The sequence below is a fragment of the Anomaloglossus baeobatrachus genome, chromosome 9 (assembly GCF_048569485.1).
Source record: "Anomaloglossus baeobatrachus isolate aAnoBae1 chromosome 9, aAnoBae1.hap1, whole genome shotgun sequence".
NCBI classification, from domain to species: Eukaryota; Metazoa; Chordata; class Amphibia; order Anura; family Aromobatidae; genus Anomaloglossus; species Anomaloglossus baeobatrachus.
In genome coordinates this window covers 175,477,210-175,490,839 of record NC_134361.1, presented here as the reverse complement: position 1 = coordinate 175,490,839, position 13,630 = coordinate 175,477,210, and the positions used below count along the sequence as shown (strand labels likewise).

Here is a 13,630-nt window from a genome sequence, read left to right as displayed (position 1 = left end):
CGGCGACAACGACGTCGCTGCTACGTCACCATTTTCTGTGACGTAGCAGCGACGTCCCGTCGCTGTCGCTGTGTGTGACATCCAGCAACGACCTGGCCCCTGCTGTGAGGTCGTCGGTCGTTGCTGAATGTCCTGCTTCATTTTTTGCTCGTCGCTCTCCCGCTGTGAAGCGCACATCGCTGTATGTGACAGCGAGAGAGCGACGAACTGAAGCGAGCAGGGAGCAGGAGCCGGTGTCTGGCAGCTGCGGTAAGCTGTAACCACGGTAAACATCGGGTAACCAAGAAGCCCTTTCCTTGGTTACCCGATATTTACATTAGTTACTAGCACCGCGCTCTCACGCTGCCAGTGCCGGCTCCCTGCTCCCTGCACACGTAGCTGGAGTATACATCGGGTAATTAACTGATGTGAAACCTGGCTAGGAGAGCAGGGAGCCAGCGCTAAGCGTGTGCGCTGGTAACCAAGGTAAATATCGGGTAATGGTTACCCGATATTTACCTTAGTTACCAAGTGCAGCATGGCTTCCACAGCGACGCATGTCGTTATGATCGCTGCTGCGTCGCTGTGTTTAACAGCTAAGCAGCGATCATAACAGCGACTTACAAGGTCGCTGTTGCGTCACAGAAAATGGTGAAGTAACAGCGACATCGTGGTAATGAGAAGAGGCAAACGGCAGGATCCAGTTGACCTTAGTTTTTTTGTATTGCTGCTGTAAAATAATGTACTGTCGGAAAGAGAGCATTAAGACGCACTTTTCTCTCCTAAAATTCTGGAGGAAAGTGGAGGCTGCGTCTTAAGAAGCAGATAACAAGAGGTAAAAGCAAGGTCACAGAAGGCAGAGGCAAAAGCTGGGGCTTACAGTGTGCCTGCTAATAAAGAAAATGAATATTCACTGCTCCCCATAACCATAATCCCACCCTTCTCTCAGCACTGAAGCTGGTGCTGAGCAAACACATGTGCCTGCTGTTAAGGTGAATGAATATTCACTTCACCATTATAAAATAGAATATTATTCAGGTAACTTCTACTAATCGTGAAGCTTGAGAAACATTTAATGGGAATCCGCCAGCACCTTTTTCATGTGTAAACTACAGTAAGTATCATATAACTAAGATACAATAGGTGCTGATAGTTCCTTTTAATATTTAAAAAATGGAAGAAAGTAAAACTTACAATTCTGCACAGGGTCTTATTCTCATTCACCAGCTTTTCTAATGACAGCAATTCAATGATCTCACCAGTTAGAAGTGCAGAAGCTCGGTCCTGTTTATTTGCCAAGCTGAAAAAGAGGGAACATTTAGCGTCAGTATTGGTATATTACATTGTCATTAATCTAAGAATAGTATACACGGGATACTAATACGACATTGTGCTGGTCCCTGGAGTCATTCTGCACCAAGGCACGTCTCTGGCTACATCTGGCTGTACCCATCAAGACCTCGCTCTTTACACGTACATGTGATCACCGCTTTCTCATGATACTTATAAGCTGCTGCCATCTTAGCAGTCACTCACCAAATAAAAGACAGAACAGAAAAACAAGAGAAGAGAGAGGGGTGTTTCTTCTGCAAGTAAAAATTGGATGGGGCCATGATGGGGACATATATACTCAGATGGGGCCATGATGGGGGCATATATACCAGGATGGGGCCATGATGGGGACAGATATATCAGGATGGGGACATATATACCAGAATGGGGCTATGATGGGGACATATATACCAGAATTGGGCCATTATGGGGACATATATACCATGATGGGGACATATATATCAGGATGGGGTAATGATGGGGACATATATACCAGGATGGGGCCATGATGGGGACATACAGTATATACCAGGATGGGGCCATGATGGGGACATATATACCAGGATGGGGCCATGATGGGGACATATATACTAGAATGGGGCCATGATGGGGACATATATACCAGGATGGGGCCATGATGGGGACATATATACCATGATGGGGACATATATACTAGGATGAGGTCATGATAGGGACATATATACCAGGATGGGGCCATGATGGGGACATACAGTATATACCAAAATGGGGCCATAATGGAGATATAAATACCAGGATGGAGCTATATATTTCAGGATATAACCTTGATGAGGTCATACACCAAAATGGAGGACATATTTAATAGGAAGTGGCCCAGGATGGGGGACATTAATACAGGATGGGGGTCAGTACTACACAATGAAGGAGGAGGGGGGCAACTCGTATGTCTTTATAGGATTTAGAACACTACAACAGTCCATACATCTGACCAACATGAGGAGAGGTCCAGGCTCAAACTTTGCACTAGGGACCATCGGATTCTAGTTGCGCCACTGGTCAAGTGAGTACTGGGTCGTGACGGAATCTTGATAGGTGAGATTAGACCCGATTAGAAATGGAGAGAGCACTTAGCCCTGGCATAAACTCTGCAGGTCATCAGTATCAGCTTTAGCACCACTCTGTACAGCAGAAATGCTGATCTCCTGTGAATGCTGGCACTCTGATGACGTTCACAGGAACTACGTTGTGACAGTGACAGGGGTCATCAGCTGACCAACTGTCATGACATCCTATCTGCACCCCATGATCACGTCATGGGGCCGCCAATAGCAGCAGAAAATGATGCAATTCCCTCCGATGCTTGTTAAATCCCACTGTCAGGGATTGACAGTGGGATTTAGCTAGTTAAGAGGCATGGGTAGATCTCTGATCTACCTGCGCCTGCTAGAGGTACGTCTACTGACCAGGTCAGCTGACATGAGTGAAAAACAATGCAGACTCACAGCGTGAGCCCGCATTAAAGGGACATACACAACAGACAAATGTAATTACCGTATGGGGTGTGAACATAAAGCGGTAGAAAATTAGACAATGTGAGGCAAAATATGTTACTAATGAACAAAATAGTTACATAATAGGGGTAAATAAAGAGTGGAATTAGATAAATTAGAAAGCATATATTGACTTTCAATGCTAATTTCCATGGCTGCTCTTCTTCAGACGGTATCTTTGATAATGATAATTACTAGGGATGATCGAATACCTCAAATATTCCGAATAAATCGCCGCTATTCGACTATTCGCGAATATTCGATGCGCAATGTAAGTCTATGGGGAACCTGAATAACAACTATTCGGAACTATTCGGGCTTCCCATAGACTTACATTGCGCATCGAATATTCGCATAGCGGCGACCTATTCGTCGGATATTCGCAAAGCCGAATATTTGAGGTATTCGATCATCCCTAATAATTACATATTGTAAATGTTACTGGAAAAAGTACTCACATTAAAAGTGGTTTTCCAGACACTCGAGGGTGTTTTAGGACACTGGATAGAACAGTTGCTACATCCTGAATATGTCCATGGTCGCTGGCATCCACTACAAAGACAAAAGCGTGTGCCTGAGAGAAGTACGAACGCCAATTTGCCTTCGTCTTTTGTCCGCTGGAAAGTTCCAGGAGAGTGAGCTCAAACTGGTCAAAACGAAGCTCGGTTCTGACTGGGTCACTGAATGAAGACATCTGACCAGGAGGACCTAGGGAGGGTAAAGGAGACATCTATTTGTTACAATTTATAACATCAAGATCAATATTCTTTTTATTTCTGCATATTAAATTAATGCATCATAGACCATGTTGTATCATTTAAAGGGAATCTGTCATCAAATTTTTCCTACTCCATGTGAGAGCAGTAAAATGTAGGGGTAGAGACCCCGATTCCAAAGATGTGTCACTTACTGGGCTGCTCGCTGCAGTTTTGATAAAATCTCTGTCTTATCTGATGCAGTTCTCTGAATGCTGAGCTCTGTATAACCCCGCCCACACCACTGATTGGTAGAAAGCTGCCAATCAGTGGTTGGAGCGGGATTATACAGAATTCATGAATATGTAGGACTGCATTGCAGCAGGTTTACTAGTCTTCTACTGATAATCTCCTGCTAATAAAACAGGGATTTTATCAAAACTACAGCAAGCAGCCCAGTAAGTGACACAGTGCTGGATTGAGGGTACCTGTCGCGACAGATTAGGTGGCAAAAACCTGGAGTCAGATTCCACTTCTTAATGAAATGTGTTCTGCATGTTATCTTTATTTCATTGAACATTTTGGGGCATTATTTTGTGGCAGTTACAGTTATACAGCTATCAGGATCTCCTCCTTGGTATTCCACAGAATGCACAGCTCTCTTGCTCCCAAAAAGACTGCTAACGGAGGGACACGTGACCAATCCAGTCCATTGAAAAGCAGCTTTGCCATGTTTAGGAATTGTCTCACGCTCTTAACCAAGCAAATTTGCAGTTTACTCCGTATTAAAAATTACCTCTGTTTTTTTTTGGGTTTTTTTTTTTTAAAAAGATGTTTCTTTTCATAGTGTACAGCTCTTTGCCTAAGTTATCGCTCGCCCTGTTGTCTCAGAATAGCTGGGACCTAGTATTGAACAAATCTAAATTAAAAAAAAATGTCTTAATAAATAGGAAACAGTAACCCGGGGATCACTGACTTACATACCGGTAGTTACATAGGCTGAAAAAAGCGCTAGGTCCATCTAGTTCACCCTTCCTCCACCAATTATACATTTGGTCACTAAGTCATTTATAACCAAAAACGTTGTGTGTACTGAGGAAATCGTCCAGCCCTGATATAAAAGCTGTTATAGTATCTGCCATTACTACCTCTTGTGGTAGTGTATTCCACAGTCTGACCGCTCTAACTGTAAAGAACCCTTTCTTATTTAGGTGTCGGAATCACCTTTCTTCCACTCGCAGTGAGTGCCCCCTGGTCCTTAGTACTGTCTTTGGAAGAAATAAGTCATGTGCCAGTCCTTTATATTGACCACACATGTATTTATACATATAAATGAGATCTCCTCTGAGACGTCTTTTTTCTAAGCTAAACATAGCTAACTTTTTCAACCTGTCATCATATGTGAGGCCTTCCATTCCTTGTAATAGTCTAGTTGCCCGCCTTTGAACTGACTCTAACTTCTGAATGTCCTTTTTAAAATGTGGAGCCCAAAACTAGATCCCATATTCCAGATGTGGCCTTACAAGTGATTTATAGAGGGGTAACAATACGTTGGGATCACGGGATCTAATCTCTCTTTTTATACACCCTAGAATCTTGTTTGCTTTTGCAGCTGCTGCCTGACATTGAGTGCTGCTGCTCAGCTTATTTGTAATGAGAATACCCAAGTCCTTCTCCTGTTCTGTAGTCCCGAGTTTACTTCCATTTAATGTATACGCAGCTATAGGATTACTCCGTCCTAGGTGCATTACTTTACATTTATCAACATTAAACCTCATTTGCCAAGTATCTGCCCATTCTGACATCTTATCCAGATCTTTTTGTAATATTGTACTATCAAGGTCTGTTTTTAATATCCTACATAGTTTGGTGTCATCAGCAAAGACTGACACTTTACTATCAATCCCATCCACAAGGTCATTAATAAAGGGATTAAAAAGAATTGGTCCTAGCACAGATCCCTGCGGCACCCCACTGCTGACTATAGCCCATTTAGAGAATGTACCATTTCTAACTACTTTGTTTCCTATCTTTTAGCCAATTCCTTACCCAGTTGCATATTGTGTCCCCTAGTCCTTGCTTCTGGAGCTTTAGTATAAAGGCCGCTTTACACACTGCGACATCGCTCAAGCGATCTTGTTGGGGTTACGGAATTTGTGACGCACATCCGGCCGCGTTAGCGATGTCGTTGCGTGTGACACCTATGAGTGATTTTGAATCATCGCAAAAACGGTCAAAATCGCTCATCGGTGACATGCCCCCCTATTCTCGATTATCGCTGCTGCTGCGTGTACGATGTAGTTCGTCGCTCCTGCGGCAGCACACATCGCTATGTGTGACACCGCAGGAACGAGGAACCTCACCTTACCTGCGGCCGCCGGCAATGAGGAAGGAAGGAGGTGGGCAGGATCTTACATCCCGCTCATCTCCGCCCCTCCGCTTCTATTGGGCGGCCGCTTAGTGACAAAAGAAAGGAGGCGGTTTGCCGGCCACAGCGACGTCGGTAGGCAGGTAAGTAGTGTGACGGGACTGAGCGATGTTGTGCGCCACGGGCATCGATTTGCCCGTGTCGCACAACCGATGGGGGTGGGTACGCATGCTAGCCATATCGGTACCAATATCGCAGCGTGTAAAGCGGTCTTAAGGTTATTGTGTGGTACAGTATCAAATGCCTTTGCAAAGTCCAAATAAATCACATCAGCTGTCACAAGATTTTGGCCTTGTAAACTAAAACTAGCACCTTAGACAGCGCCTGTGCTTAATTCTATAAAGGTGCACGTTACCCCCGACACCTCCTGTAGACCCCACAAACACCTTTATAAAATCTCCAGCCCTATATGTAAATTGTCCGGTCCAATGGGTGTCCTAATCTGCACCTCCTGTCCTTCCTTTCGCCCTCCTCATCTGCCTCAGATGCCTCCGGCGCCATCCATGTAGCTGACAAATTTGCGCACCTGTGCAGACACATTCCCGCCACACTTCGCTCTTCCCTTTTGTGGACGGAGCCGTAAACACAGCTGAGCCTGCGTGAGTCAAAGAGTTCTCTGCGCAGGCGTGACATTTTGCCCGGAGATGTGGATGATGTCACCTGCATCTTGCACATCGCTGGGCAAAATCTTGCACATGTGCAGAGAACTCATCGGCTCATGCAGGCACACCTATAGTGCACCTGCGCGAGCCGGGAATGTGACTGCGCAGAGGCAAAATTTTGCATTTGAGGCGTCATCCACGTCAATCAGCTCAGGAGGACAGCAAAAGAAGGGACAGGAGGCACAGATTAGGACTCTCATCAGACTGAACAGGGCAATTTACATACAGGGCGGGAGACTTTATAAAGGTATTTGTAGGGTCTACAGGGGGGGGTCAGGGGGTAACATGCACCTTTATAGAATGTAGCACAGGCGCTGTCTAAGGTGCTAGTTTTAGTTTCGGAGCCAAAATCTAGTGACAGGTTCCCTTTAATTTCACCAGTCCTGACTTAGGGGTGCGTCACACATAGCGAGATCGCTACCGAAATCGCTGCTACGTCACGGTTTTGGTGACGCAACAGTGACCTCATTAGCGATCTCGCTGTGTGTGACACTGAGTAGCGATCTGGCCCCTGCTGTGAGATCGCTGCTCGTTACACACAGCCCTGGTTCGTTTTCTTCAAAGGCGCTCTCCCGCTGTGACGCACAGATCGCTGTGTGTGACAGCGAGAGAGTGACGAAATGAAGCGAGCAGGGAGCAGGAGCCGGCGTCTGGCAGCTGCGGAAAGCTGTAACCAAGATAAACATCGGGTAACCAAGGGAAGCCCTTTCCCTGGTTACCCGATATTTACCTTCGTTACCAGCCTCCGCCGCTCTTGCTGCCAGTGCCGGCTCCTGCTCTCTGCACATGTAGCTGCAGTACACATCGGGTAATTAACCCGATGTGTACTGTAGCTAGGAGAGCAGAGAGCCAGCGCTAAGCAGTGTGTGCGGCTCCCTGCTCTCTGCACATGTAGCGACGTTATGATCGCTGCTGCGTCGCTGTGTTTGACAGCTAAGTAGCGATCATAATAGCGACTTACAAGGTCGCTGTTATGTCATAGAAAATGGTGACGTAACAGCGACATCGTTGTCTCTGTCGCTATGTGTGAACCCAGCCTTAGATGTATCTCTATTGTTTTGTGCCCGATCTATTAGCTCAGACCACAATGTGTGATCTCAGGATTGCTTTGTAACTAGAAGTATTTTGGCTCCAGCCATGACAATGTTATTTAATCTGCAAACATTTACCTCTTTTTATAGCTTTGATTATTGAACTTTTTCCAGCTCCTTCCAATCCCATGAAGAGAATAGTCACACTTCTGTATAAAAGACAAGCAATAAATAGAGAAGACAAAAACTTACCAGTTCTAAACTACAATGGGCAATATTTATAAGTACTGTCATAAAGATAGGATAAAAGCATAAAAAGTCCACAAACCCAGATCTACTACCCCGGCACATCCTGTATAATAAACAATGATCTGATTGTGATCTGCCAGAAAACCATCGCCATCGCTTACAAATCTCATCTCGATCGCTGAACCTATGAGTTAGGCCTCTTTCACACTACTTTTTTTTAACATACCTCATGAACATTTTTAGCTGCAAAAGCGGATCCTGTTTTTGCAAAGAGAAACGCATGTGTTATTTTGCAGGATCCTGTCACTTGAAGTTTATGGGCGGGTATTGGAGTCATGTGATCGGGAGTGAGGGGAACTAAATGTGACAGACTGGAAATTCAGACGCAGCTGGGGGCAAAAGAGAGAGGAGGGAGAGAGAGGAGAGAAAGAAGAGAGGAGAGAGAGGGGAGAGACAGGAAAAAGAGAAGAGAGGAGAGAGGGGAGAGAGAGAAGAGAGAGGAAAAAAGAGAGGAGAGAGGAGAAGAGGGGAGGAGAAGAGAGAAGAGGAGAGAGCAGAGAGGAGAAGAGAGGAGAAGAGAGGAGAGAGAAGAGGAGAGAGCAGAGAGGAGAAGAGAGGAGAAAGAGGAGAGAGAAGAGCGGAAAAGAGAGGAGAGGTGAAGAGAGGAGAGAGGAGGCGGGCGAAGAGAGGAGGAGAGAGAAGAGAGAGGAAAAAAAGAGAGGAGAGAGGAGAAGAGAGGGGAGGAGAAGAGAGAAGAGGAGAGAGCAGAGAGGAGAAGAGAGGAGAGAGAAGAGGAGAGAGCAGAGAGGAGAAGAGAGGAGAGAGAGGAGAGAGAAGTGTGGAAAAGAGAGGAGAGAGGTGAAGAGAGGAGAGAGGAGGAGGGCGAAGAGAGGAGGAGAGAGAAGAGAGAAGGAGAGAGGAGAGAAGAGGAGAGAGCAGAGAGAAGAAAGGAGAGAGAAGAGAGGAAAGAGCAGGGAAAAGAGAGGAGAAGAGAGCAGAAGAGAGAGAAGAGAACAGAGAGGAGAAGAGAGAAGAGAGGAAAGGAGAAGAGAGGAGAGAAGGGGAGAGAGCAGAGAGGAGAGAGAAGAGAGGAGAGAGAAGAGAGCAGAGAGGAGAAGAGAGGTGAAAGGAGAAGAGAGGAGAAGAGAGGAGAGCGAGAGCAGAGAGGAGAGCGAGAAGAGAGGAGAGAGAAGAGAGGAGAGAGTGAGAGAGAGAAGAGAGGAGAGAGAGGAGAGGGGAGAGAGAGAGGAGAGGAGAGAGGGTGAGAAGAGAGAGAGAGAACAGAGGAAAGAGAAGAGAGGAGAGAGGGGAGAGAGATGAGAGAGGAGAGAGGAGAGATAAAGAAGAGAGAGGAGAGAGAGAGAGAGAGACTGCGATCACTCCAGGCTGGTTTCTGGCCAAACAGGATCCTGTCTATCAGCATACCACCGTTCACATGCGTTTGCATGCTGTTTAGTCAGGATCCAGCAATTTGCAGTATTTGGACGCAGCTCAGAAACGCTACAAGCAGCTTTTTGAAAAGAGTTAATAAACTGCAAGTCACTGGATCCTCACTATAACGCACGCAAACGCAGGTGAACGCATGTTGACGCGAGTCCATTGCAAATGCATTGAAATTAAAACGCATTTGCACTGGATCTGTTTTTGCGTTAAAAAAACGTAGTGTGAAAGCAGCCTATTCCGATTGAATTATTTTTCCCTATTGCAGCCCAAGCACAGAAACAACAGAGGAAAACCTTCCTTCTAAGTCAGTCATATGAGGTAATGTGGTAATAAATGTTTGATCTTTTGGTGACTTATAGTGGGTATAAAAAAATCTACACACTCCTGTTAAAAAGTCAAATTTTTTTTCATGTACAAAAATCATACCAAGAAGAATAATTTCAGAAACAAATTGAACACCTTTTGAGGGGGAAAAAGAATAATAAGAACTAAAACATTGTGGTCGCATAAATATGCACATTGTTAAACTTATACTTTGTTGAAGTCCCCTTTTAATTAATGACATCATACAGTCTTTTTATATAGGAGTCTATTACATGGCACAGCTACACTGTGTGCAGAATTATTAGGCAAATGAGTATTTTGATCACATGATACTTTTTATACGTGTTGTCCTACTCCAAGCTGTATAGGCTGAGAGCCAACTACCAATTAAGTAAATCAGGTGATGAGTATCTCTGTAATGAGGATGGGTGCGGTGTAATGACATCAACACCCTATATAAGGTGTGCTTAATTATTAGGCAACTTCATTTCCTTTGGCAAAATGGGTCAGAAGAGAGATTTGACGGGCTCTGAAAAGTCAAAAAATTGTGAGATGTCTTGCAGAGGGATGCAGCAGTCTTGAAATTGCTAAACTTTTGAAGCGTGATCATCGAACAATCAAGCGTTTCATGGTGAATAGCCAACAGGGTCACAAGAAGCGTGTTGGGCAAAAAAGGTACAAAATAACTGCCCATGTATTGAGCGTGAAGCTGGCAAGATGCCATTTGCCACCAGTTTGGCCATATTTCAGAGCTGCAACATTACTGGAGTATCAAAAAGCACAAGGTGAGCCATACTCAGGGACATGGCCAAGGTAAGGAAGGCTGAAAAACCACCACCTTTGAACAAGAAACATAAGATAAAATGTCAAGTCTGGGCCAAGAAATATCTTAAGACTGATTTTTCAAAGGTTTTATGGACTGATGAAATGAGAGTGACTCTTGATGGACCAGATGGATGGGCCAGAGGCTGGATCAGTAAAGGGCAGAGAGCTCCACTCCGACTCAGACGCCAGTAAAGTGGAGGTGGGGTACTGGTATGGGCTGGTATCATCAAAGATGAACTTGTGGGACCTTTTCGGGTTGAGGATGGAGTGAAGCTCAACTCCCAGACCTACTGCCAGTTTCTGGAAGACAACTTCTTCAAGCAGTGGTACAGGAAGGAGTCGGTATCGTTAAAAAAAAACATGATTTTCATGCAGGACAATGCTCCATCACATGCAACCAACTACTCCACAGCGTGGCTGGCCAGTAAAGGTCTAAAAGATGAAAAAATAATGACATGGCCCCCTTGTTCACCTGATCTGAACCCCATAGAGAACCTGTGGTCCCTCATAAAATGTGAGATCTACAGGGCGGGAAAACAGTACACCTCTCGGAACAGTGTCTGGAGGCTGTGGTGGCTGCTGCACGCAATGTTGATCGTAAACAGATCAAGCAACTGACAAAGAGAAACCAAGGAAAAAATTGTGAAAACATACCCTGCTGTAACTAAATAAAAGCCTAGTGTATATAAACATAGGGTACTTAGTAAACACTGTTTTTGATCAAAAAAAGTATAAAGCTATCCCACCAAACGTCAAGGTGTACCCAGTTGGGATAGTACCTACACTCTCTAATATTAAAACCTTACCATGGGTCCAAAATAGGCCTCAATATGGCTAAGGGCTGAGAGTGACCGGGTCCCAACAGGACACACAGTCAGGGGATGCACAGAATAAAATGCCCAGCTCACTGAAAAGGGGGCCACTCCCTGTTTGTACTGAATACAAAAAAACTACATAAAAACAAAAAAGTGAGCCGGAGTATGAGATGGTATACATGGAGCTTGTGAGACCATGTTCACACTGGCCAAAAGACAAAGAGAAACCAAGGAAAAAATTGTGAAAACATACCCTGCTGTAACTAAATAAAAGCCTAGTGTATATAAACATAGGGTACTTAGTAAACACTGTTTTTGATCAAAAAAAGTATAAAGCTATCCCACCAAACGTCAAGGTGTACCCAGTTGGGATAGTACCTACACTCTCTAATATTAAAACCTTACCATGGGTCCAAAATAGGCCTCAATATGGCTAAGGGCTGAGAGTGACCGGGTCCCAACAGGACACACAGTCAGGGGATGCACAGAATAAAATGCCCAGCTCACTGAAAAGGGGGCCACTCCCTGTTTGTACTGAATACAAAAAAACTACATAAAAACAAAAAAGTGAGCCGGAGTATGAGATGGTATACATGGAGCTTGTGAGACCATGTTCACACTGGCCAAAAGACAATTGAATCTATGGATGGTCGGCTGCTGAGTGTCATCATAAAGAAAGGTGGCTATATTGGTCACTATTTTTTGGGGGTTTTGTTTTTGCATGTCAGAAATGTTTATTTCTAAATTTTGTGCAGTTATATTGGTTTACCTGGTGAAAATAAACAAGTGAGATGGGAATATATTTGGTTTTTATTAAGTTGCCTAATAATTCTGCACAGTAATAGTTACCTGCACAAACAGATATCCTCCTAAGATAGCCAAATCTAAAAAAAAAACACTCCAACTTCCAAAAATATTAAGCTTTGATATTTATGAGTCTTTTGGGTGGATTGAGAACATAGTTCTTGATCAATAATAAAAAAAATCCTCTAAAAAACAACTTGCCTAATAATTCTGCACATAGTGTAGAATAGGCAGTATGTGCCCACTGTTCCTTGCAGTAGCTCTCAAATCTGCATTGTTATGCTTCCCAGAAGAGCACAGGGTCAGTGGATCCACTAAATCGAAGGTACCGATCACTGGCCTGGAGGAGCGAACTATATCAGCTACCAAGTCTTCACTAAAGCCATCGGACGTGGCGATAGGCACACACGCTGGTTGGTAGCCAACAGAGGGCAGCCCCAGGAGATCAGCAGAGTCTTAGTAGATGGTGCCAAGGATACAAACAGTCTTCGGTTGTACAAGCAGCTGCTTCAGCCGGTGTCGTGGATTTGGTCGGGATGGATGGGTGCAGCAGCAGCAGAGGATATCGTAGGAGGCGGCAGGGGTGGATACTTGCAGCAACGTCAGCAAATATCGTAGGAGGCGGCCAGCGTGGATACTTGCAGAAGCAGTAGCGGACTTGTCATGCAGTGAAACATGGATAGGAACCAGCAACAGCACATAGCATAGTAACAGTAGTGTCAGCACAAAGGGGCCTGAGAATTAGCAACAGATAGAACTTGCTGCCCAGCCATCTCCCTTCAGGGGAAGGTGCCTTAAATACCAGATGCCTCTCAGCTGAGCTGAGAAGCACTTTCGGGTCAGTGCTTACTGGCTCTTTAAAAAAAGGGGCATGTCATTGCATGCCCCCGACAGGCATTCCCAGGAGGCCTGTGCAACATGTGCACACCCTTGGAGACAGAAGCATGAACTAGGGAAAGAGCAGTCACCACTGGGCAGTAGGGAAGATGGGAGTACCGGAGTCCCTTCTGGGCTGGGCAGGCAGGACAGCGTGGGGACACCGGTATGGGTGTTATAGACATCTTTGTACAGTGCCTTTGTCAGGTCAAATTACAGATTTTCCATTGGATTTAGGTTTGGGCTACAGATGGGCTATTCTAAAACTTTTATATTCTTCTGGCTGAGCCATTCTTTTGCTGATTTGGACCTATGCTTAGGATAATTGTTGTACTGAAACCTGAAATTCGTCCTCATCTTCCGCATTTTAGAAGAGGGCTGAAGGTTATCTTGCAAAATTGACCGATATTTGGAACTGTTCCTAATTCACTCTACCTTGACTAAAGGCCCAGTTCCAGCTGCTGAAAAACAGCCCCAAAGCACAATGCTGTCTGCACCATGCTTCACTGTGGGTATGATGTTCTTTCTTTTGGTGATGTACAGTGTTTGCGCCCAACATACCTTTTCGAATTATGGCCAAACACTTACAACTTGGTCTCATCGGATCATAGCACATTTTTCACATGCTTTTGGCAGAC

General features: G+C 44.9%; 1 protein-coding gene across 1 annotated transcript in view; it reads right to left on the bottom strand.

The window, feature by feature from the left end:
• Positions 1-13,630, bottom strand: part of LOC142251861 (uncharacterized) — a 72,775-nt gene that overhangs the window by 42,715 nt on the left and 16,430 nt on the right. Inside the window, exons 3-5 of the mRNA XM_075324910.1 lie at positions 7,795-7,865; positions 3,299-3,548; positions 1,174-1,279 (exon numbers count right to left, since the gene is read on the bottom strand). Of these exons, the coding sequence (XP_075181025.1) occupies positions 1,174-1,279; positions 3,299-3,548; positions 7,795-7,865 (427 nt within the window). The remainder of the gene's footprint in view (positions 1-1,173; positions 1,280-3,298; positions 3,549-7,794; positions 7,866-13,630) is intronic.